This window comes from Cavia porcellus, unplaced genomic scaffold (genome assembly GCF_034190915.1).
Source record: "Cavia porcellus strain 051 isolate PalLab524CR breed Dunkin Hartley unplaced genomic scaffold, mCavPor4.1 scaffold_26, whole genome shotgun sequence".
Classification (NCBI taxonomy): domain Eukaryota; kingdom Metazoa; phylum Chordata; class Mammalia; order Rodentia; family Caviidae; genus Cavia; species Cavia porcellus.
The window spans coordinates 17,155,385-17,179,855 of NW_026947509.1; the positions used below are offsets into that span (position 1 = coordinate 17,155,385).

Consider the following 24,471-nt stretch of genomic DNA (forward strand, 5'->3'; position numbering starts at 1 on the left):
GCCCTCATAGGATGACAAAAAATATCAAGCCATCAGAAACTTGGGCACTGAGACTTAGGTATCAGATGGAGAGGTGCCAGGGCTGCTTCCTGAAGCTGACTTTGATCCTTGTGTTTTGTAGAAAGGTGTGGTCAAATTCCCAGGAGTCATTTGTTGTGGGGGAACTGAGGAATATATCTGGTGAACTACTCTCCTTATTTCAACTGAGAGTTGCTTGCCCAGGCAACCAATACAGATTTTACAATAATGGAAGACAGGTGTTCCGGGGATGAGTATGTTACTAGCGCTGGAAAGCCCACTTCATTGATGAGCACCTATCTGGCCTTCACTTGTCCACTGGGCATATGTGGTGCAGGGAATACATACACACACACTGCTGGCTGGTTAAAAGGACCCATGCTTGTGTTGACTGGAAATGGTGTAGCACTTAAGAGGCGCTTCTTTTTTGGGTTGGAAAGACATCTAGGCTTGATCCTTTGTGTTTGCATCTTCATTGAATTGAAGATAAAGGTGGTCTCTTTGTAAATGATTGGGTCTCTACAGTCTCCCTTCACCCCATCCCACAAAATGCACTCATGCTTTTAGTGATAGCAAATAGCACACTGCAGCACACACGCTGTGGACTCACCACCCCTGACCTAACTCTAAGATGACCCTGTTAGATTAACCTGTTAACCCTAAGCTAACAGCGAAAGCTCCTCTGATCTTTTGATCCGTTTCCCAAAACTATCAGTTAATTCCTCTGAATTATCTGTTTACCATCTTGTTCAGATGACTCCATGCTGATAAACCAGTAACTTGGTGGTGAGCACTTCCAAGTTTGGAACAGTCTCACTAAATTGCCTGGTGTAGCAGGGACTACAGGTGGTGCTCCATGCACAGATCCGTCAAAGACTTGCATGAGACACTGTCATGGGCTCCAGGTCTTGAGCTGGTCTCATGCAGGATGCTGCTATGGAATCCAGGCCCTTAGTTGGATTCTTTGGGATCTTTAGCATGTGGACAAATTTCCTGCACTTTTGTGTTTGACTCTTTGAGTGACTATCTTAAGTCTATAAATTATGTCTTGTATTAGTTGTTTTCCTTGCAAGTCCTGACTACAATAAGGAGAAGTCCAGGCATTAAGCACAAGGTTGGGGAAGAAGCCGAGAAGACAGACTTTAGAAAGACTAGGAAAATAAACTGGGTGTGGTAGTGTACCCCTGTAATCCCAGGACTCTGGAAACTGAGGGAGGATTGCTGCAAAACTGAAGGTGAGACTGGGATACACAGTACATTCAAGACTAGCCTGAACTACACAGAGCCGTCTCAACCCCGGACCCCAGTACCCCTGGCCCCCAAATTAAGATCTTAGCAAAACCTAAATGGAATTAGGACTATTTTCTTCCAGGTGTTGTGATTGTCGGGCGTACATGTGCTGCTGCACTGAACCACTTTAGCTAAGCTTCCTTGATGGAACAAATATGCAGTATACTTATAAAGTATATAGACTGAATTATACACCAAACATACATTAAGTATACAACACACAACTAAAGGTACGCTGGGGTCAATTAAACATTTCATTTAGATATCAAGAGACAAAAGAAAAGCATCACCAAATATTACCTAAAATATTTTAATTTCTGAAGTTATTAAAATTTAAATAATTTCATTGCACAGTAGCTAATACATGTCAGAAAACAGAAAATAAACTACTTAAATACATTTACTTTGTAAATTTAATATCATACCAACTCTTCTGTACCCCAAGAATGCAAAATTTAGGAAGGGTGAAAGAGGAATTTTTTTTGTCTTTTTGAGACAGGGTCTCACTATGCAGTTCAGGATGGCCTTGGGCTCACTTGGTAGACTAGGCTACTTTCAAACTTGCAATGATCCTCCTGCCTCAGCCTCCTGAGTGCTGGGATTGTAGGTGCCACCACACCTGGCCCCAAAAGAGGAATAAATTAAACACAATGTAAGCTGTTTGGCCAGAAGAATTTTTAAAAGCACATACATTTCAATCGGTAATTAAGATGGCCATTATGTTTACAGTAGATAGCATTAAGAATTTTTTTAGTGCCTTGTGCTTTCACAGCCTTGTGCACACTAAGCACACATTTTACAACTGAGCAATACCTCCACCACTATGGTAGGTGGGAATTTACAACAAAACAAATTCAATCTGATCAATCCATAATTAACTGAAGTCTTCTTTTATTCACTTGTGAATAAAACAGCTGTCGTTGTAGCCAACATGTCAATGGCATCAACTGTAGCAATGAGTTTCCTAGTCTGCTGAACAGGAACAGCTATCTTCTGGGGTTCTTTTTTTAATCGGTACAGGGATCGAACTCACAACGGTGCGCTTGCAAGGCAGGCGCTTATGAGGCTGAGCTAAATCCCCAGCCCCGCTATCTTCTGTTGAAGAGACGTCTGCTCTGCAATGCAGTTTTTTCATCTGTGTCGTGTTTTCCAAATAAACTGCAGTCAATGTCTTAATGGTCTTTTGCCCTAACATCGTACTTCCTCTGTGACTCTATCATACAGCCATTTACTGTCATCATCACTGGAACATTCTATAGCTTTGAAAAGGCGTTTAAAGTCCTGAGGGTAGATATCAGATGGCTTCACACTAGCTTTAATTTTTGCTTTATTCATTATAGTCAATGGATCACATGGAGTCAAGGAACTGCAAAAGAAATAAAGTAAATGTGCTTAATTCTTTTCTGTAGCAATGAATCAATATTGAAAAGGATAGCTTCTAAACCCAATTTAAAATGACTAACATATGTGATTGAGCTTATTTCAGAGTTAAACCATAATAAGTATGTTGATTTTTATTCTTAAAGGTCTACAGCTAACTTTTAATGAAAGCAACAGATTTAGGCTTAAAGAGATTTGAATCAGTTCTTACACATGACAGTCCTCTTGCCTCAGCCTCACAGGTAAAGCGCTTGCCTAATACAAAAAGGAATAGTTTTGTTCCTCAGGGTTACCAAAAAACCCCATGCCTGCCAACTTTTTCCTTCATTTTGCTCCCTGTAATTTGTGTGTGTGTGTGGGGTGATATTGAAACTAAGACTTCATGAATGCTAAGCACATGCTCTACTGCTGAACCACACTTAGCCCTACAAAAATAGTCATATAATTCCACCAAAGTTCATGTATGAGTTCAGTAAGTGCCAAAAGAAGCTGGCCAGTTGGCAGTCTTTTTTTCTAGTATTGAGCACTGAACCCAGGTCTTATGTATGCTAGCCTGTCTACTATCCTAAGCCACATCTCCAGCCCTCTAGTTTATCTGAGGTAGGGGCTTGCTAAATTGCTTATTCTGGCCTCCAAATTGCATTTTCTTTCCTCTACCTTCTACGTAGCTGGGATTACAGGTGTGTGTCATAGCACCTAGCCTGTGTGGGAGTTTGTAAGGAGGAAATCATTTTTCACATTTTTGTTGCAATCACTGGTGATTAAATTAGGAAACAGAAGACATTTTATATATAAGCAAAAAACCCTGTTTCTCTGACAATAAGCAAGCACCTGTATGCAACAGTTTGTGAGAAAGTATTTCCAATACTTTTAGATATAGAATAGAAGCTTGGTCACATTAGAGATTTCCAAGGGAATTTTTAACACTCTGTACCATGGTTTACGATACTTACTCTTTACTTTCTTGACATCTATATTCAAAATGGCCACCACCACAAAGTGGCAAAATGAAAAGAGATTATTTTTATTGGTTTATCAACAATTTTTACATTGATCTTTATAAAAATATTGTCAACATTTCACTCAGTTATATATTAAGTGATGATTAAATTAAGTCTTTACTCTGAGTAACTACAGGCTGTTGATTGTGCCTAACTTTATGTATCACTTCTACAAAAAATTATGTAACATAGCTAATAATACCTACAAGTTTTGTTTTTGAGATAGGGTCTTGCTATATATATATATATATAGTTCAGGCTGGTCTTGAACTTGTGCCAATCCTCCTGCCTCAGTCTCAAGTGCTAGGATTACACGTCTGTACCACTATGCTTGGCAAAGCCACAGTTTTTATAGGTTTAGAAGGAAACATAAAAAATGTATCCAGGGAAAGAAAATCAGGGTTGTATGATGATCCAGACCTTCCTTAGTCAGGAAACAGAACCACTGAAAACAGACAGTAACAAGCGGTGGATGGCAAATAGTCACAGTAATTGTGACTTCCCTAAACTGGCTAGTGACAAGCCGATAGTTGTTCCTATAGCTTAAACTCAGATAAAGATAAGTACACTTGTGGGACTCCCTGGTTGTTTTTTCAAAGGAAACTGAAGTTCAGGGAAAGAGCATGTAGAAAATATCCTTTTCTCAAAATGTACAATAAGAAGAAGAAATATTAATATGTAAGTGAAACATATATGTATCATAGTCAAAATAAGAAAAGTAGATGTTTAACATAAAATATTGGCACATTATATTGCTACTTTTAAAAACAATATTGCTGCTTTTGTATTTGCTTTTATTCTTTACTCACTGTAAATGTTGAATTAGCAAGGCACTGCGCCTCCCAAAACATTGTTTCATCATGTGAAAAAATATATCATAGTTAATAGGAGTTAAATATTCTGTAAATAAATCTTTACGAGGAATCATTTGAATGAAACATTGGTTTTGAGGTTTTACTGGAGTCTGGAAAAAAGGGAAAATACTGTTAGTCATCAAATAGTACCAAAGCAAAATACTATTTATTTATTCCTGGCTACGAAGTTTCAAAGATGCAACCACCACAGTACCCAAGTGCATTTTCTTGTTGGATGTATTAGGATCATAAGCACTAACTCTGCTTTATCTGGGCCATCTCTGAAAGTTCTTTGTGGAGAGCAACCTCAAGGGATGAGATAATGACTCTGCAAGACCAAGAGTGCACTTGCTCACTGGTTTTGATTCCTTCAGCTGTGTTCCTCAGCTGCAATGCAAACCCCTGCGCGGACAGCATGTGCCTGAGCCACTCGTATCACTCTGTGGGCTGGTGGTACAAATAATGCCCACTGTCTGACCTAGAAGTCTTTGGCCAGCACCCAAGGAACAACAGAGCACAATCAAACCCCAAACATAAATTAACACGTTCTGAGTCCCTGCAACTTTCAAGGTACATCACTACCATCAGATCTAAGGCTAAGAAAATATTACTGGCTTACAAGTTTTGTCTTATCTTTAAGACAGGATGACTGTGTGGCTTCAAACACTCAGACACAGGCTATCCTTCCTCAGCTTCCTGAGGCCCTGGGATGATGCTGCCTAGAGGACTTGTAGGTCTCAAAAAAGAAAACAAAAACCAAAAAAATGGAGCACCTCACTTCAGTAGAATGAATAAATATATATATATATATATATATTTTTTTTTTTTTTTAATTAGAAAAACTTTTTTTTGGTACCGGCGATCAAATTCATGACTTCGTGCTTGCCAGGCAGGCGCTTATGCTGCTGAGTCAAATCCTCAAGCCCAAACATGCATTCTATAACATTTCCTGGGTATCTCAAGCTGCTTCTGTAGCAGTCAAAGATCCTGATGCCAAAGATACACATGAAATGTCTAAATAAAATTCTTCCATGAAATATAACATTTGGTTATTTCATCTTTATCCCTAAAAGCTAACATTGGCCAAAAATAAACCAAGCAACCAAGCTAGTCAGCTTTTGGTATTATTAAAAACAAGAAGGTGTGTTATGTTTGTTTACTTTTTGGATAAATCCCCCATGGTATACAAGCTAAAGTGTACTATTCTGACTAAATTTTTTGAGACTGTACACATTATGTTTTAGAAGTAATAAAAAAGAACTAATTGTCATGATAATTGATCATTTTAAATCAGATCACTTCTAAACTGTTAATTTTCTTTTTCTTTTAGTGGCAAAGCTAATGAAATCTTCAGATTGAGCTGGTATATGAGGATAAAGTTAGCATTAAGTTATCAGTATCAAGTAGTACTTCTGGATTGAGTCCACAAATTGTTTTGAAACTTCAGCTAATATATTCGAATTTCACAAGTAGTTTATCTCTAAATAGTGGACCTCTTTGTAATAGCATCACATTCATTCTTTAGACAGACAAAAATCAAATAAAAATGAAAGTCCCTAATTCCTACATGAGAACCAATATGTACCTATTGGTGATTTCGATGATGAAAGAAATTATTAACATCACAAATTTTATTTTTTTATCACAAATTTTATGAAGAGTATAAAATTTTGGCTGAGGATTTAGCTTAGCAGCATAAGTGCCGGCCTGGCAAGTATGAGGTTATGAATTTGATCCCTGGTACCAAAAAGGAAAAAAAAAAAGTATAAAGTTTTGTTTTTAGTTTATCAAGTTAGATGAGCATCAAATTCAAATCTCAGAAGAGCAGTTTAGAGATAAGCTTCATTTCCATGCTTTAGTATATGCCTACAATACAGTTTAAAAGGAAGCCACTTATATAGAGGCAAGGTCTTGCTATGTAGTTTCAGGCTAGTTTTGAATTCACTTTGTAGCCCATGCTGGCCTTGAACTCAAAGCAAGACTCCTACTCAGACTCGAAAGTGCTGGGATTACAGGCTGTGCCACCACACCCAGCTGAATACCAGATAATCTTAAAGAAAATGAATGTTCCATGAAAGGAGAAAAAAGGGAAGGTATTAATTTATTTTTACCTTTTGAACTAGTAGTCCATCCCTGGTGTACATTTCAAATAGTGAAAGCGGTACCTAGAAAGCAAAAAAAAACACAAAGCATTTCTTTTAATTCTCTCTCGTCAAAGCACTCACATTATACTGACCTAAAAAATACGCTTAGCCAGGTACAGCTGGGCATGCTCCTACTCGGAAGGCCAAGGCAGGAGAACTGCCACGAGTTCAAGGCCAACCTGCACTGCGAAGCTAAAAACAAAAAAAAGCCCCACAAACAATTTGAAATCTAGATGTGGTGGTACACACCTGTAACTCCACACCTGTAATCCCAGTATTTTAGGCAGCTGAGGAAGAACACATTCATACAACAAGTTTGAGCCCAGCCTGTACAACATTTAGTGGGGGTCTCTAAAAAAATTTTTTTAAAGGCTGGGAATATAGCTCAATCTCCAGTATTGCAATAACCAAAAACCAATATTTGATACATACTTTGGTTAACATAGAATGGGGTAATTAGGATATGAATGACATAATATTTATTTTTTTATGCTTTAGAATCCTGCTGTAACAGATGGTTCCTGCATCTAGATATGGCCATGCAATATGGAAAATCTGTATAGAACTGATTTTTTTTTTTTTTTTTGGTGCTAGGAATCGAACTCAGCACCTTGCACTTGCCAGGCACGCATTTATACCATTGAGCTAAAGCCCCAGCCCTAGAATTGAGATGTTGCTATTGCATAAAATATACTGGATTTCAAAGATTTGACATGAACACAAAAATGTAAATTATATAACAATTAATTTAAAAATACTGATTATACACTGAAACAACAACCTACTGACTGACTGACTGAGATCTGGGATCCCATCATGCATTCCAGGCTTGTCTTCAACTTATATGTTGCCTAAGCTAGCCTCAACAATTGACATGGGATTGAATTAAACATGAATTTCTTTTGTTTAAAATGTACAATTATGTATGTGATTCACAATATATTTCTATTAGACAATGCTTGGTCTTCTCTAAGGAAATCAAAAAGGGCTATGACACAAAACCAGGTGTAGTGACACATGCCAGTAGTTTCAGCACTCTGGGAGGCTGAGGCAGGAGAATCACAATTTTCAGGCCAGGGTGGGAAGCCTGGTGACCAGGTTCAATCCCTAGCTCCAAAACAAACAACCCCATACTTTCAAAAAAAGTCTTCAGTGAGAAGAGAAAACGCTTATATTAGCTATTAAGTGAAAACAATAAGCTACAAAAACAATATACTCTTCAGTACACAAAGAAAAAGAGCACTAAATATGTTATATATATGTATATATTTGGGCTATGGAACTGTACTGATGACATTTTAAAACTTTCTTCCTTTTTGTTAAGGGGAGGACGTACTGAGGAAGGAGCTCAGGGCTTCCGTAATGAGCTGTCACCATCTCTTTTAATTTGAGACAGGATCTCACCAAGTTGCCCAGGCTGAGTTTGAGTTTGTAACACTCCTATTTCAGTTTCTTTATTAAAAATGTTTCCTAAAGCAGGTATGATGGCGCACACCTGTAATTCTTGGGAGGCCAAAGTAGGAGGATCACTGAGTTTGAGGCCAGCCTAGGGTACAGAGTGACTTCAAGAACAGCTGGACATTGTGAGACACTGTCTCCAAAAATAAAGTTTCCTAGTCAGGTGTGGTGGTACAAACTGTAATACTAGATAGAACCTGAGAAGCTGAGGTAGGATCACTACAAATTTAAAACCAGCCTGAAATGCACTGCCCCTACCAGTTGCCTATTTTCAATGAGATATCTTATTTTTACAATGACAAAAACAAGTATTTATCATAAAAATACTTAAAGCCACAGTTAACTTGCCTTATTATATTGAACAGTTGGAAAAATCATCTTATAAATTAATCTTTAGTGTATAATCTCCACTTACTAGCTTCTCTGAAATATAATACAATTTTCTCTTGAAATGTAGGATTTCACTCACCTTTTGAAGCAGCAGCTTCATCTCACAAGATAACTGCCAAAGCACACTTAATACATGATACAACTCTGGCTTTGTGGGACCTGCGATTAGTTTCTAGTCAAGGAAAATAAAACAGTATTATATATGTAAAACTATCATCAATCAAAATCAAATGTTAAATTTTAATAGCACTTGGAGATTTAAGTTAAAAATTAGAATTACATGTAAAATCTTAACTAGATTCAGTCTTTTCCCTTTCATTTTGGAGACATACCATCAAGTACCCTGAAAATTCAATGTATCTGGGCATGATTGCATTTAATAATAACCTATCAGATAAAAAAAGAAAAGCTGAAATAAAAACACTAGGGATTGGATGGACTCTTAAATTTTGAGTCAAGAGTTATTAAGGCTGACAGTTGAAGGCTAAGAAGTTACCTCAGTGAATGAAAGGGAAATCACATATGAAAAAGTCCACAGTTTCTGGGCGTAGTGGCACATGCCTACTGTAATCCCAGCACTTGGGAGGCTGAAGCAGGACTGATTTGAGCTCCACGTCAGTCTGGGCTACACAGTGAGTTCAAGACTACACTGAACCAGAGTGAGATTCTGTCTCTCATAAATCGATAATAAAAGTACACAGTAAAAGAATCTGAGCTATCTGAACACTTTCCTAGCGCCGGATAAAATGTGATGAAGCCCTTCCTATTGGTCTTCCTCTCCTTCTTTTATTTACTGTACAAAAGCCTCAAGGATCTGAGCTACTTTCCTTCTGTGGACTAGTCAATATTTATTTCCAATCTGGATGAGTACGTCATCCCTTCATTTTTGCCCCACTATCCCAACCCATACCTCTGTTATGTACAAATAAACACTTTGATTACATAGGCTGAACAGTCTGGTAACGTGAAGCATTCTAGACAGAAAAGAAACATTACTCCCAAAGCAATAGCAAGGACTTTAGGAGGTTTTCTCATTACACAGAACAAACAGTAATCTGTTAAGTAAAATTTACAAAAGGGCATTTTATTCTGGACCAAGCTTCTGTAGTAAGGCCCCAAAGGACCAGGATTAAACAAATAATAATACAAAATTTAAACGTAATAGACCTATTGTGGTAGCATACAACTGCAATCTCAGCAAAGGGGACACTGAGGCAGGAGAACTGCCATGAGTTTGAGGTCAGCCTGGGTGAGTTCAAGGCTAGCCCGAACCTGTAAATCCCTAAATTAAAATTACACAGATTATGAATACTCAAAAATTATAGAACTCTTTCAAAACAAAAAACAGCTCCTTGTTAATAACTTACCTCAAACTGGTTTTCACTAATAAACATATATACTTCTACTCGGCCATAGCTAAATATGGAAGAACAAGTGTACAGATCATGTAACAGTTTCCAGAGTGCCTTTATCTCATTATTTATAGGGAACATTCCAACTATTTTAAAAGGAGTATCTGTGAGGGAAACATGCAAAAAGAAAATGTCTTAATAGTTTTTCCTATGACAGTTTATTGAGGCAAATTAGTTAATCATTTTAAGTTTAAATCAATTAACAGTAGCTTTCTGTGAACTTGACCTTTCATGCAACAAAATGCTGGGTCAAGGGAAGGGCACACCATTATCATCAACATGAGAGCGGCTGCTGGGGAACCTGGTGACAAGAGCTGTGTGTGGACCTCCTGAGCAACACAGGTGCCCTGCTAAAGACAGCTGGAAACTGCAAGGCATTTGCTTAATGAATGACAAAAATCACCTTCCAGCCAGGAGTTTGCTTTTATTCCCAAAGTCGGGAAAAGCTCTTGAGAAAGCATGATGGGTGGTTTCACCGTATTACAATTGCTGGGATCCATTTTAAAAAAGTCACAGTGGACCACTTTGAGTTTTCCATTCCGCTTTTCATCTAAGGACTAAAGAGATAAAGAGACAATATGTTAAGAAATTTCAGTGTTATGCAGACTTTGCAACAACTCCAAGATCAACTTTATAAAGGTCTAAGGAAAATATTAGTTACATATATAAACCTTTGGCAGAGAAAATAAAATGCAAAATATTACCAAGAAAAAGTCCCTCAGAAGCCGGGCATGGTGGAGCATGCCTATAATCTCAGCACTCAGGAGGCTGAGGCAGGAGTATTACTGTGAGTTCAATGCCAGCCTGGGTTACTTAGTGAGACCCTATCTCAAAAACAGAACAAAACAAAACCTCTAGAACAAATATAACCTTCAGCAGGGCTGGGGCTAGGGAGAGGGGGGCAGCTCAGTGTTGGAACACTTGTCTAGCATGCATAAGACTCTGGGTTTCATCAAACAAGAAAAAACCTTCACAATTTCTTACTTTCTTTCCTTTTTTTTTTTTTGGTACAGGAATCAAACTCATGACCTCACACTTGCCAGGCAGGCGCTGTGGCACTAAACTATATCCCCAGCCCTCCTATCCTTTCTTTATCCTACTGGCTTTGGTGTGTTTCAAAAGCTTCTTCATACTAATCTCTCACTGCTTAGTCAACACCTGCAGGACTGGGCCAAGATTCTAAGAACACAGCTGGCCTCAGGCAGAGAACTGTATGGCATCTGCTGGGTCACGGCAAAAATAAAATGAAAGATGTTTCATAGTAGAAAAGTAGTTAAAATATTAAAGCAAAAGGCAGATGAAGCCAGGCACAATGGTACAAGTCTGCAATCCCAGCACCATGGGAGAGTAAGACAGGAGGATCACAAGCTCAAACTCAACAAATCAAGATTATGCCAACTAGGAACTGCAAACATGAAAAACTAATGCAGTGAAGTGGTTGAAGCTGAAAGTACCACTTTGTGAAAATCTGAGTTCTTGAAGTAAATTAAAACCTGGTGGGAAATACAGAAGAATAGGCTGAAGGATGGTGAATCTCCACAATATAACAAAAGGAAGCTAAGAAAAGAGTGTGCTGTTGCAGAAGCTAAAGGAAAAGAGTGCTCATGTGTCTTTAAACTCTAAAAAAAATTACTCAATGCATTTAGTAATAAAATAATTTATAGGTACCAATAAGATATGCTTTAATCTTTGTAATATTAAGAAAAGTTAATGAATTGTGGCTTGCTGGAAATGTTAAAAAAAGGGGGGAAGTACACTTCAGGGTTCTTACATTTGTATTGAGAGGATAGCATACATTATTGCTTTAGAATTCGTCATTTATCATTTAACAATTCAAATATGAAGACACCTAAAGCTTCAAAATAATTAATATAATTCATATGACAATTGTCACACCATACCTTAGATTGCATGTAAGATTAAAAAATGGAAAGCAAAAAGGAGAACAAAGCAATTGAACCTTGAGTTTCTCTTATAGTCATTAAGTCTGGCAGCTTGTGTAAGTTTCTTATTTAAATCTCATCAAAACCAGGCATAGGTGTGCATGCTTCGAATCTCAGCTCTGGGAGGCTGATGCAGGAGGACTGTTACAAGTTCAAGGCCAGCCTGAGCTATACAATGAGTTCAATGCTGGCCCAAACTATACTGTGAGACTCCTTAAAAACAAAACAAAAACCTCATTGAGATCTTGTACAGGTAGATATTAATGTCTCCTGTGAGATATATAGACTCAGAAAGGTTAAATTACAACCAATCCTAAAGCTAGAAGGGTGAGGGCTGAGATTGTGGCTGACTTGAAAAGCATGCATTCTACGCCTGCTGAAACAAGATGGCATTTATCATAAAAGCTGAAGTCTCTTTAACTGAACATAAGCAGCTATCTATAAGGATACTTTTTCACAATTCAAATGGCTATATTGTTATTTATTATTATGGAACACAATTTTCAACATGTGTACTATGTCTAACACACTTAAATAAAAAAACAAAATTCTTTCCTGTAACACTGTTATGAAGGAAATGTGAAACAGAAGGGAAATTAAAGTTACATAAATATTCAGAATCCTCTAAAATCCCTTCAGGTGTTAGGAGTAAATGTAAGCACCTTTAGATTGGTAGAAACATTGTCTCCTAAGAATGCCACTTCAGTTCCTAGATTTTAGGTTTCAAAGGTTCTATTAACTCATTACTTCTATTCTGGCAAATACTTATCTAAATTCACGCAAACTATGTGGATGGCTTTTTACTTTATCACGAAGCTGGTAAGTGAAAGTGAACGTATGTGTGCTGCATATCAAGAGAATGTGGTAGCAGGCGAGACCCTGGGCTCCATTACTAGCAAGGGTGGGAGCTGCGGATGAGTAGAAAAGTCTGAAATTCTAATCAAAGACTGGATTCAGTGCATGCTGTTTACATTCAGCAATATTTTGCTACTGATATTGCTATAAGAATTACTGTGCCAAAAATGTTCTAGACCCTATGCTCTTTTTTACTACAGCAACCAAATTTTTAGGTCTTACTAAGCCTTTTTTTTTTTCTTTAAAGTGGGGGACTGAGCCTAAGGACTTCTGACTGAGCCTTTTTTCATTTTTAAATTTTGAGATAAGTGTCCCTAAATTGACCATGCTTGGCTGAAGCTTGGAATCTTCTAGCTTTGGCCTCCCAGACAGCTGAGATTACAGCCATGTGCCATGGTAAGTACCACTTTAAGCTTGTTATCTTAAAAGATCTTGTAGAAGAACTAGAGTGTTAAATAGAAACATTTTAATGCCATCTTTTATATTACTTTGTGAACACTGAGATTAACCTTCAAATATAGGCTGTGGTGCTGGGAAATGTGGCTGAGTCTCACACAAGCCAGGCAAGTGCTCTACCACTGACATCTAGGCCTGAATAATTTGATGCGTTTTCTCTTTTCCTGTCTTTTCTCTTCTTCATTCTTTTTAAATTTCAGCCGATGTTAACATTATTAAATACCTGGCTATAAAATCTTAGAGTTTCAAAGCAGTAGGCTACAGAACAATAGTAATTCTTTCCTTTTTACAGCACTGGGGATTAAATCCCAGGCCTTGAGCTTGAACTTTCATCTTTTAAAAATTTAAAGGCTATATTCACAAAAGGCAGAGGCACAGTACAACCTTCTAAAGAGGAGATAAGCTGAGTAATACCAATTACCCACTCTATTTCATTATTAAACTAATCTATGGCAGAGTAGGGAAGTGGGAAAACATGATACCTTTCTTTCCCACAAATGTAGGGACACAATCTACACTTCCATAAATTAGCAAGAAAAAAAATACAATAAATTTATTTAAGAAAAGTTTTATGTACATAGTATCTTTAGACTTAAGAGCTGGGTGTGGTGGTATGTGCCTGTAATACCAGCATATGGGAGACTAAGGCAGGAAGATTCCTGCAAGTTTGAGGCCACCCTAGGCTACAAAGTGAATTTAAGTCCAGCCTGAATTGCATAGTGAAACCTACCTCAAAACAAACAGACAAAAAAATTATGCATCAAAGATTCAGAGGAAACTGTCCATTAGTGAATAATGGACAGCTATACGGAGACGTGATTTTTAGAAAAGGTGTGATTTAATGTCATAGGTTAAAGGGGGAAACTCAGCAAGGTCTGCCTGTTGAGATTCCTGGCCTCTCTCTGGAGCATTCCTTCCTTCCTGGGTGTATGCAGTACTCTGCTGGATTGATGTTGTCACAATCTACAAGGCAGTGCCTAGCTCGGGGAAAGGTTATGACATACAGTTAGGCTTTTATAGTTGGCTTTAGGGAAAAGGATTTCTAGCATCTATGACTCTCCTTGGGGAATAGGCAATTGGCTTCTATATTCAATGCACTGGGTATAGAACAAAGTGTAAGAGATCAGAAGGAAGGTGGTCAAAGAGACATTGGCTCTGAAGCTGCTTTGAAGGGCTCCCATTGTCCACTATTTCAAAGTACTCAGCAAGCCATGACACATTTTGGGGTATTATGTTCTCAACCCCAAGGAGTGAGAACTACAAAACAAGTTTCAGAACTTACAAATTTTTACTCAGTAACCACTATACTTAATATGCTCTAGTCACTAAAGATAACAAGATATGTAAGACATGGCCCCTAAAATTGGGTCCATAAAAAAATGAGCTTAATTCTCAACTTCCCTAAGCTACTCAATGGTAGCGATTGAACAGTAAATTGTTTCCAGAATTAAACTGTACCTTCAAATGTGGAATAAAGTTTTTCTGACTTTCAAGCGCAATCACTGAGGCACCAGTTTCTAGTAATGCCTTAGTCAGGATTCCACGACCTAGTATAGTAACACAACAGAAAGTTATGTGCAAAAGATACAACACAATCGCTTTAATAATGTTTTGTTGTTGTCACACAAGAATTACATAATTTTGATTCTCATAACATCCCCAAAATAGATACCACTCTTTTCACCTACAAAGGAAGAGGGAATTAGGAGACATCCCAAAAAGTAGTAAAGCTGAGTTTTGAATCCAGGCTGTCACCAGGTTTTAGATAGGTTCCTGCTGTGTAGTTCAGGGCTGGCCTTGAACTCACTATGTAGCCCAAACTGGGTTCGAACTCTTAGCAAACCTGTCTCAGCCTCCTGAGTGCTGGGGTTTTTGAGTACAGCAGAACTGGTACTCTTAATCACAGTTAACTATTCATAAGAAAAAAAAAAAAACACAGAAAAAAATTGTCTCTAGCCTACCACTATTCAAGACCTACTCAGTTGCTTTAACCATCCAAAAAATATTATGATACCTCAAAAGAACCGATACCTTGGGATAGGAAACAGTGCTTTAAAAATATCAAAGACTATAAATCAGCATCATGTTGTGGTGCAGAGGAAATGCATAAGAGGGTAAAATAGGCTGGTGTGGTAGTTGCAAACGTGAAATCTCTGCTACTTAGGAGGCTACTGTAAACACAGCACTCTGGGAGGCTGAGGCAGGAAGATCCTGAGCTCCACGATTTGCTAAAGCAAGTTATTAAAAGATTGTCTCTACGTATTAAAAAAAAAAAAAGAAAGCTAGTACCCAGGCCTCCCTGTTTCCAATCTTTGGTAAAAGATAAAAATACTATTTTATCAAAATGCTGTGTAAACTGCAAATGACTACACACATTATGAATACAGACCATCCATTTATGTTTTCAACAATCTCTCGAACTAAACTGCTTAAACGAAAGGGCAGGACGTTAAACAGTACCCCACGGGCGAACCACAATATGTGCAGAAGTGTTGACTATCCTGGGCGTGGTGGTGCACTCCTGTAATCCCAGCATCCCGGAGGCTAAGGCAGAAGGATCTTTATAGAGCTCGAGGCCAGCCAGAGCTACAAAGTGAGTTCAAGTCCAGCGTGAATTGCACAGTGAAGCCCTATTTCACACATACAGAGCAGTAATAGTAGTAGTAGTTATGAACATCCAAGAAATCTCAAGCCAGACGGATTTACCTGGACTGCACTCCATGATTACCTCGTGACGTGCTTTTTCTTCCAATTGCAGGATTTCTGCCACGGTCGCAGCCAGTTTCGGGCTGCTTATGGACTTCCCAACATACAAGCGGTTATAGCGCTGATGGGACAACTGCTTGAGTTCCCTGTGCCGCAGCGGCTGCGGACAGGAGCTACTCAAGCCACGACGAGGAACTGCCAAGTCTTTCCGCATCGCTGCTCCAAACCTCCAAAAGCAAAAGCGACCAGCACCCGGCAAAACTGACAGTGTCAACCGCGACGGAAGCACCGTTGCTGGGCCCCACATCCTTGTCTCCAAGGTCTCTCCCAAAGATGACCCGGGGTACTACTTCAGTGAACCCCAGGCACCAAAGCCCACGTGCTACACCCCGCCAACCCAGTAGGCGGGGCGGAAGTAAACATTACAACTGGGCACAAGAACGACTCCTCCCCCTTGCTTTCTCCATCACTTCCGCTTCCGTTCAGGCTCAGCCGCCAAAGGATTATGAGTGGACTGACAAGGAAAGAGACCGGCTATGCGGTAGTGTCCGGACTTGTACTCTATGGTTGTCCGCCCTCGGCGCGTCCTCTCTAGCCCCTTGCGCTCTATGCTACGCGGTGTCGGGCGGTCAGTCCGCCAGCAGGGAGGGGTGTTCAGAGGGAGGCGGGGCGGAAAGGAGAGAGGTGTCTAATCCGCCCGAGCCGCGGGAGACCCGAGCAAGCTCCGTGACAGCTTGTCGGCCGCCATGTCAGCGAGTGCAGCTAGGAACGGACTCGGCGCTCGACGGTAGCACTGCTTTTGCCTCGGATTCCCAGGTGAGGAGCGGAAGAGCCGGCGGCCGGGACCCGGCTGCTCGCGGCCGGGCTGGGAAGCCTCAGGGAAGCCCCTCGCTCCTCCCCCTGCGCTGCCCTCCTCCCGCAGCGCCGCTCCTGCCCCCTCGGCGAGGTGTAGCCGGGCACCCTCACCTCCGCCTACCCCTCCGGTCGCCTGTTTTCCTCTCCTGTCGCCTGGCTGCACGGGTCTCCTAGTCCTGCGTGTCGCGCCAATTTCTGTCTCTCTAGGGGAAGAGCGCTAGGAGTCGTTCCTCGCCGGCTCCCCGGGGCGCCTGCAGCTTCAGTTCGCCTCTGGTCTTTGCTGCCCTGGTGCCGGCAGCCCGGTCTCCCCACCCTGGGGGGTCCCCTCTCCCAGACCAGTTGCCGTACCGCCACTACCTCCACTTGGGTTGTCAGGAACCACTGAAACGTCCTTCCTGAACCTCCCTCTGGGCCAATATTTACCTTCATTTGCGTGTTTGAAAGACTTCAATTGAAGATTTTTTTCGAAAAAATTAAGATTCAAAAGCTTAAAATTCCTTTCTAGGCATAAAAGGATTAAAATCTTAGGGGTGCTTATTTTACTGTCCCTGTAAACTTACTTAAACACATTGTGCTGCAGAATGCAATTTAAAAGACCAATTCCTAAAAATAGGATGCTGTAATGGAAATTTTGGCAGTCTGTTGGGCAGTGTTAGAAGACCCGATGCTTTGAGAGCGATTTCAGGGTTTTGAGGATCATAATCAAAAGAGCTTTACACATTATTCTTTCTACCAAAGCAGAAAAGTGTAGCCAATCGCCTCCTCAGTTTAAAAAATATGTACAATCCTTTCTGCTTACTCTCCTGGGAACATAATTAAGCTTGGAGTTTAAATGCACAAGGAAAAGGTTTCTCAGGAATGTATTACCTAATAAGCAGTCTAACGATGATCTCCAGCTGATGAAATTCAGATGGATAAAGAATTGATAGCTAAACATGACCCTTGGATTACTAGGGCACAGTGGAAAATAAGTCAGTCAACTGCGACGGACACCCTGGAGACTTATTCATTGATCTTAATTTCTTCATGTTTTTCTTCTACCCAGTTTGTTTACTGAAAAATTCCTGGAAGTAACTTGCATTCTTTCAACACCTGAGAAAGCTTTTTCTCTCTAAAAATTTTTTTCATAGATTTAGAAATAGACTGGATTGCTCTCCCCCAACCCTGTTGGCCTAAATATTTTTAAATCAAATAAAGCCAAATGATTTTTTTATGATAGCAAAAGAACATAACCCACTCCAAAATATATCATTGAATTTCTCACTTTTAAAATAGTTTTTGGAGCTAGTTCTGTAGTTCAGTGGCATAAAAGGATTGTTTACCTACCCTGCTTTGATCCCAGGCACCACACATACTCACAAAAATACATAAAATATATCTTATAAATAACATTACTGGAAAAATACTTACTTTAAAACATATTTTCTTATTTTATAATGTCTTGGAACCAAAGTTCACCTACTAAGTCCCAGAGAATTTGAAGTAATTCTTTTAATTTTTCTTTTTAGTATCTTACTTCGATTTTGGGAAAGATAATTCAGTTATGCTTTTTTTCTTTTTTATGGTTTTAATGGTTCACTTGCTGTGGTAAAAGACCCTTGAATAATAGAGACAGAAACCAATACTTTTTTTTAAAGCCCCCTCATGCTAAAAATGTAATAATCAGTATTTAGACTAAACCTTACTAGATTTGGTTAGTGTATTTTCCGTCTCGTTTTCTTAAGGGGTATGGTTTCGCATCTTGTGTTATTTTTGTCTTTTCAAAGTTGTTTTTCAAATGATTTCAAAGAGCAAAGTTCTGCAGATTATTATTATTATTATTTTATTATTTTGTCTCACCATGCAGTTTAGGCTGGTCTTGGGTTCACTTTGAAGCCCAAGCTGGTCTCAAACTTGCACATGATTGTCCTATCTCAGCCTCCCAAGTGCCGGGATTATAGGAATGCGCCATCATACCCGGCTTTTTTATGATTGTTTAAAGTTTTTATTATTAACTTAACATAAAATTTGGTTCTTTGAGACAGGCTGTCCTTTAACTCACTGTCATTCTCCTCCCTTGGCCTCCTGAGTGCTGGACTTCTGGGAGTCCTCCACACCTGGCTACTTATCTCAAATTGGTAGGGAAGGAAAGTACTGTTTTTTCTTTTAGCTTTTAAATGACAACTGTAATTGAGAAGACTAACTGATAATTTTAGATTATTATAAGAAGCAAGACTGTATGTAGGTCTGTAGCTGCACCATTCACCAGAAATATGGTGCAAGCCACAGAAGGAATCTAAAAATCTCTAGTAGTACCATTAGCAAAATAAAAAGTTAATGATTTTTGTGTGTTTGTATGTGGCACTGGTAATTGAACTCAGGGCGTTCATATTGGGCTATATCCTTAGCCCTTTTTCTTAGTTTTATTTTTTTAATTTTATGACAGGGGCTCACTAAGGCGCTAAGTTGTCTAGGCTAGAATTCAGGATCTTCCTGCCTCAGGCTCCCACAGTGCTAGAATTACAGGTGTAAGACAGCACATCCAGCTGTACATACCTTTTATTTAATTCTGTGTTTCAACACGTTACTGATTACAATTAAAAATGAGATATTTTCCAAAGTGGGTATGGTGTGGCAACACTTGTAAGCCCAGCACTCAGGAATTGTAGGCAGGCATAGTGACAGAAATTGGAGGCCTGCCTGGACTACAGTAGTAAGTTTAAACCCAACCTGAACTGCACAGCAAGGCAATGCCTCAGAGCATACGAAAAGATACAGAAATAATATTTTCCATGATTCCATATTAAGTCTGCAAATTCTAGTGCATATGTGTGTTTTTATATATATATATTTTTTTTTTTTTTTTGCTTTACGTAAGGGTCTAACCTAAGGTTGTTCTCTCCTTGAGCTATACTCTGCTCTTTTTAAAAAAGTACTCCAGGCAGGGTCTAGCCAAGTTGCCCAAACCGGGCTTGAACTTGCAGTCCTCCTTCCTTAGCTATCAGGTTGTACCAGGGATTACCAGTGCCTGCCACCATGCCATGCCAACTGTACTGTGAATGTTTACACTAACAGATTATCTCAGATTGCACCAGCCACATTCTGAGTGCTCAGTAGAGACATGTAGTTAATTCTTATTTCATTAGGTGGCACATTTCTCTAGGATTAATATTTCATACTTGAAATGCAGGAGCCTGATTCTGTGGGGGTGAATGAAAACTCTTTTTCTTAAAGTACTTTGTTATTCAAACTAAGAGTCTATTCCGGAAGAGTTCTGCAAAGTCTCTTCCTCATAGTGTTGACTGTACTTCTTTAGTGAGCACAGGTGTGTGACTTGTTTAGGGAAGATCATAAAATGAATAGACTACTCAGTCATTTCCGGGCGTGTGACTGTTGCACTGTATTTACATCTGCGTATCAACAGTGTGTCTAGGCGGTGTCTGAGCCAGCCTACTAAATCTCTTAGTATTGATATGGAGAATTTGGAAGCATTTCCTACAAGAAAATTGTGTTTAATTGTGAGCAAGTAAGGTACTCATATTGTGATTATTTTCTGAACTAGTTTCAGAAATGGTTAAAAGTTTTAGAAATGTACTATAATGTGTTAAGATCTACACTTAATGTCAAAATTAGCCTGAAGCCCTAATTGATACTTAAACTGTAATTTAATACAAGAGACATGTTGCTTTACCAACCTTTATAGTATTAAAGAAAGTTTACACTTCAGTAAATTGTAAAATCTTGTCTATAGCTCTGGCCCAGTGTAAAGCAGTGTGGAGTATTGCAAGATTGAATACAGAATTGAGTGATGTGGGATAGTTATTGGTGTTTATTGTCTACGAGATATGTGTAGCTTCTGTAGGAAAATGCAGTGTTTTCATTTGCATTGAAAACTAGGTCACTATTGCTTGGCACCATTTTAGTTGGATAAGAAAGAAAACACAGATGGGGAGGAGGAAATAGGGATGTGTAGGAGATGGTAGGGAGGAAGTAAGGATACAAAGTAGCGAATGCATAAGATGAAGAGATGGGGAAAAAAAAGATAAACAGGTAGAAAGACTAATGTGCACCAGGAGGAGGACCATAGTTAATAGTTCATTATGTTCATGGTTTGGGCTAAATGATATTTTAGTGGCTGCTGCCATAGGGTGAAAAATATTTAACTATATGAGATAATAGATATGTGGTTTTGTTTTGCTATTTATAACCATTAACTATATATTTTATGATATCACAGGATATATTTTATTTTATTCACAATAAAACTTTATAAAGGAACAAAAAAAGAAAGAAAGAAACCAGGATGGGTGCAATGGTGCATGCTTATAAGTGCAGGAGACTCAGGACACTGAGGCAGGAGGATCACTTAAGGCTATGATTTCCAAACTAGCCTGGGTGACATAGTATGACCCTGTCTCTAAAAAAAAAAAAGCACATTGCTTGAATTCTACAAATTAGCCTAAGCAAATTTATTTTAGTTATTTGTGGAAGGATAATTGATAGTCTGGCAGTTTAAAAAAAATCTTTATAATATTTAAAGAGCTTCTAAAAAGATTATGTCCTTACTGAGAAATTCTAATTTAATATACGTATGTCAGATACTGTTATGTAGTATTCTCTCCAAGTTAGGGCCTTGCTGATTCATATGAATACAGATTTAGGAATTGTTCCTATAGGGGAAATTACATTTCTTTTCAACCAGGGAATACTTTGGTTTTTTCAAGCAATTGAAATACCTAGTAGCTAGGTGAGGTGGGTTCTGTCTATAAGTCCAGGACCATGGAGGCCAAGGCAGGAGGATTGTTGCAAATTTGAGGCCCACATGAACTACACAGTGAGTCCTTGTCTCAAAAAAACAAAAATTCATATGTGATATTCCTTATAGTGATATTCTTTATAATAATACATCATTTATAAATTCTGAAAGATTGATTCTTATTTCTTAAAGTGTTTCAGTCTTAGGTGGTTTTTTTGAGTCACCTCATGTGTGGTTCAGACTGCCTTGAACTTGCTGTGTTGCTCAGGTTGGCCTTAAACTCAGGATCTTGCTGCTTCTGCTGGGATTTCTGGCGTGTACTGATATAGGGGAATGAAACTTGCGAACTACTATATGTCTGGTATGAGTTTGTGTTCTCTAAAATCAAAGAATGAGCTTTAGGAACAACAGAGGTTAAGAGTACAATATATTTATTGAGAGAAAGAAAGCTTCTGTCTGAGGAGAGACAGGAGTCCTGAGCGAGTCACCAAGGATTCTGTCTTTTCTAGGGACTTTTATCGAGTAAAATCATGGGGTGAAATTGGTTCAAGGTGGGGAAAACTGGGAACTCAAGGTGCATAATGTGGGACAGAACTGTGGTCAACCAATAAGAGTAAAATTGATTAATTCAGGAACAAATGGGGAAGCGAGTCATTTAGGAAGTGTGGGCATGCTTAACAGTGACCCTTCGTACAGAAATTGGGATGCTGACTCCTGACTTTCTCAGGGTGACAGAGAACTATTTGGACTGTCCATTCTTAGGATGTGGCTGTATTTGCTTTGCCTCTTGCCTTGAGATCTGGCCCACAGCAGGAGGTGTTTGTTGTAAGGCTGCAAAGTATCTGAACTTCTGCCCTGGCTCCTCTAAGGGCCCATCCCTGTCTGACTGCCTATAATATTTCTAACTAACTCAGCTGCTTGTAACAGTACCACCATACCTCTTGTGGCATTCTGCTCTGTAACCTATTTGAAGATACAAACCTTTGGCTATTATAGCAATTCACCCTTCCATCTTTTTAGGACTTCCTGTTTTTATTATCTAGCCCCGGGAAAGGGAAGATAGGATATGCCTATCAAAATAATGACAAATCAAAAACCTTTCTTTTTTATAGGCTCTCTGATAAGAATTCTGAAACAGCAACTGGCAAATTTAGCAATTCTTGTTGATATTTGGGCATTTGACATCCTAATTGACAGTGTCTTAAGTTATTGTAGGAATTAACATTATTTTGTAATTATCATATGTATTAAATTCTCTTGTGAGACTGAAGGAGAATTAAAATTTTAAATAAAGCCTATCAAGAGAGTGTGCCAAGGATGCCCACCAAGACAGACAAGCCCAATAGCAGAAAATTCCTTTCTTTGTGTAAGCTTGTCTAAAATGTAACTTAAAATGTTCTTTTGTGTAACCTTTGTCTTTACTGCCTTGCATAACTGATGACCTTGCAATGTAACTTAAAATGTAACAGGACATTTTTTTCCTTTATATAACCCATGCTTTATATGTATAGCTAATGGCCTTGCAATGTAACCTAAAATGTTTAAGCTCCCTTAGCAATCCAACATCACCCAACCTTTTAATGTGCTGTGCCAAATCTACCTTTATACATCCCTGCTTGCTGTCTTCATAAAAGCTCTAGAACCCTGCTAGGCAGGGCTCTGACTGTTTGGGAGATCCTAGTCAAACCCAATGGTGTAATAAACTTTCTCCTAAACCTCATCAGTGCCCTTCCTTCCCATGTTTAGGTGTTTGGTCTGGTCCATTTCAATCTCAGCACTAGGAAGGATGAGGCAGGAAGATTCCAGTGAGTTTGAGGTCCACCTGGGCAACATAGTGAATTCAAGTCCAGCCTGAACTATAAAAGCAAGACTCTGTCTCAAAAACAAACAAACAGCAACAAACAGAAAGCTTTTTTTTTGTTGGAGGGGTGGTGGTTTGAGACAGGATCTCCATATGCTGTTCATGCTGGCCTTGAGCTCACTTTGTAGCCCAGGCTGGTCTTGAATTTGTAATGATCCTCCTGCCTCAGCCTTCTGAGAGCTGGATTACAGGAGTGTGCCACTATGCCCTGCAAAAGCTATCTTTTAAAGTAAGTGCTTATTTTTTTCTTACATTAGTTGCACTTTGAAAGCTCAATGAATTAGGTGGCTGTTTTCTAATTTGAATGAAACTCCCATCACCTCTTTTTTTTTTTTTTTTTTGTCTTTTTTGTTTTTTTTTATCGGTACCAGGGATCGAACTCACGACTGCCTGCTTGCAAGGCAGGCGCTTATGCCGCTGAGCTAAATCCCCAGCCCCTCCCATCACCTCTTAAAGCACATATTTACATAGCTTTTGAGTAAAAATTTCCTTTAAAAATGTCCTTTGGTAGTGATAAAGGAGAGATATAACTCCCAACCTGAGGTGTCAAGTTCTTGTTCCCCAGAATGGTAGAATGAATCCCAAAGAACAGTGGAAGTTAAGAGTGGGAAAGAGAGGTGGGTAGGGCATGCGGGAATTGGGGGTGCTCAGAGAAATGGGGCACACACAATTGGGAATAGAGTATCAGGAGGGGCATTAAGTGGGTGACCACTGAGATGATCTCTGTGAGAATTTGCTGGACAGAGTCACAGGGTGGCTATGTGGGTTAAACTAATCAACCCATAAGACTAAGTACAGTCCTAGCTAATGCTGGTTCAGGAGTGAAGTGTGGCAGGCACCAAGGACATGTGGATGACATCACTAACCTTGGTCATAGTTAGTCCTAGTCTTAGTTTTAATAGTTTTAGTCTTGGTGGGAGAGGAGTATGTTATTCCTAGGGAGATAATGGTCTGTTTGTATGTGAAATCTCAAAAGGGTGGTTCAATCACTATAAACTATAAACTCAGACTTCCGCTTATGCCTTAGGGAAGTATGTAAATCTGGCCCTGGTGACTGTAATCTCTGAAGTCTTGCCTTCTTCTAGATGTGCCTCTAGCCAAAGTTTTTGTGTG

The 24,471-nt window shown here is 39.1% G+C and overlaps 2 protein-coding genes across 2 annotated transcripts in view; one reads left to right on the forward strand and one right to left on the reverse strand.

Moving 5' to 3' along the window:
* Positions 1-1,604: 1,604 nt before the first annotated feature.
* Tfb2m (transcription factor B2, mitochondrial) lies at positions 1,605-16,390 on the reverse strand. The gene is made up of 8 exons (XM_003474263.5): positions 15,908-16,390; positions 14,660-14,748; positions 10,351-10,504; positions 9,903-10,051; positions 8,615-8,707; positions 6,655-6,708; positions 4,499-4,653; positions 1,605-2,674 (listed from the first exon to the last, which is right to left on the reverse strand). The coding sequence occupies exons 1-8, from the start codon at positions 16,212-16,214 to the stop codon at positions 2,497-2,499; spliced, it is 1,179 nt and encodes a 392-aa protein (XP_003474311.2). The 5' UTR covers positions 16,215-16,390; the 3' UTR covers positions 1,605-2,496.
* A 137-nt stretch (positions 16,391-16,527) lies between these two features.
* Cnst (consortin, connexin sorting protein) overlaps positions 16,528-24,471 on the forward strand; it is an 84,433-nt gene continuing 76,489 nt past the window's right edge. Inside the window, exon 1 of the mRNA XM_005005605.4 lies at positions 16,528-16,723. The gene's annotated coding sequence lies outside the window, so the exon portion shown is untranslated. The remainder of the gene's footprint in view (positions 16,724-24,471) is intronic.

Coding starts and splice junctions, on each gene's coding strand:
- Tfb2m (XM_003474263.5), bottom strand. CDS start 16,214: ATGTGGGGCCCAGCAACGGTGCTTCCGTCGCGGTTGACACTGTCAGTT. Junction 6,709..8,614: donor TGAAGCTGCTGCTTCAAAAG/GTGAGTGAAATC, acceptor TTTGCTTTCTAG/GTACCGCTTTCACTATTTGA. Junction 2,675..4,498: donor TTGCTAATTCAACATTTACA/GTGAGTAAAGAA, acceptor TTTCTTTTGCAG/TTCCTTGACTCCATGTGATC.